A 746-nucleotide genomic window follows, 5' to 3' on the forward strand; every position below is an offset into this window, starting at 1 on the left:
CCTGACACCGATGCTCCCCGACAAGCAGTACGCAGAACAAACCGCCAAGAGAAACGCCCCCCCCCGCCTCCCCCCGGCCGTCGCCGCTCGGTTTTTCGACTCAATTCGCCCCCCGAGCCCTCTTCCCCGTCGAGCCCACGCCAGCTCCGGCTGAGGGTACGGGCAGGCGAATGGCATTACATATTGTGGGTCGGTATGAGAGTGCTGTGCCCGACCGTGTGCGTAGGTACAAAGCGCTTCATCGGAGATTACCTTGTCCGCTGAGGTTGGGGTTGGTGTAGTCCCAGGTATCCTGGTCGTTCTTGAAGACGTTGAGGCGCGTGGGCTGCGAGAAACACCCGGAGAAGCGTCAGGCGTCGGCGGCGTCACCCCCACGAGGGGCGCGGGGCTGCCAGCAGGGACCCTTACCTTGGCGTATTCGATCTTCAGCGTGCAGCACCCGGAGTAAATGTCGGCCCCGTTGAGGGACGCCTTGGCTCGCTGGGCACTCTGCACCGAGTCAAACGTTGGCGGCGTTAAGGACGTTTACGGAAACAAAAGGGTCTCTAGGGTGGGTTTCACTGGCCGGGAGGACGGATCCGACCACGCCGTGGGTCAGGCGTCGCTCCCCGAGCACGCAGATAATTTGGGACACCCTCAGCTCCCTCCCCGTAGCTGGCCAGGACGCGCCGGAGCGCGGCCGAGGTGACCGGTATGAGGCAGAGCCAAACCAACCCGCAGGAGAATAAACACGAGAGAGGCAGCCC

The 746-nt window shown here is 63.5% G+C and overlaps 1 protein-coding gene across 1 annotated transcript in view; it reads right to left on the bottom strand.

Moving 5' to 3' along the window:
* Window positions 1-746, bottom strand: part of LOC103895062 (heterogeneous nuclear ribonucleoprotein L-like) — a gene marked incomplete at its 3' end in the record, with an annotated part of 8,323 nt that overhangs the window by 6,344 nt on the left and 1,233 nt on the right. Inside the window, exons 3-4 of the mRNA XM_009274940.2 lie at window positions 409-519; window positions 240-325 (exon numbers count right to left, since the gene is read on the bottom strand). Of these exons, the coding sequence (XP_009273215.2) occupies window positions 240-325; window positions 409-519 (197 nt within the window). The remainder of the gene's footprint in view (window positions 1-239; window positions 326-408; window positions 520-746) is intronic.

The sequence above is a fragment of the Aptenodytes forsteri genome, unplaced genomic scaffold (assembly GCF_000699145.1).
Source record: "Aptenodytes forsteri isolate BGI_AS27 unplaced genomic scaffold, ASM69914v1 Scaffold1306, whole genome shotgun sequence".
NCBI lineage: Eukaryota > Metazoa > Chordata > Aves > Sphenisciformes > Spheniscidae > Aptenodytes > Aptenodytes forsteri.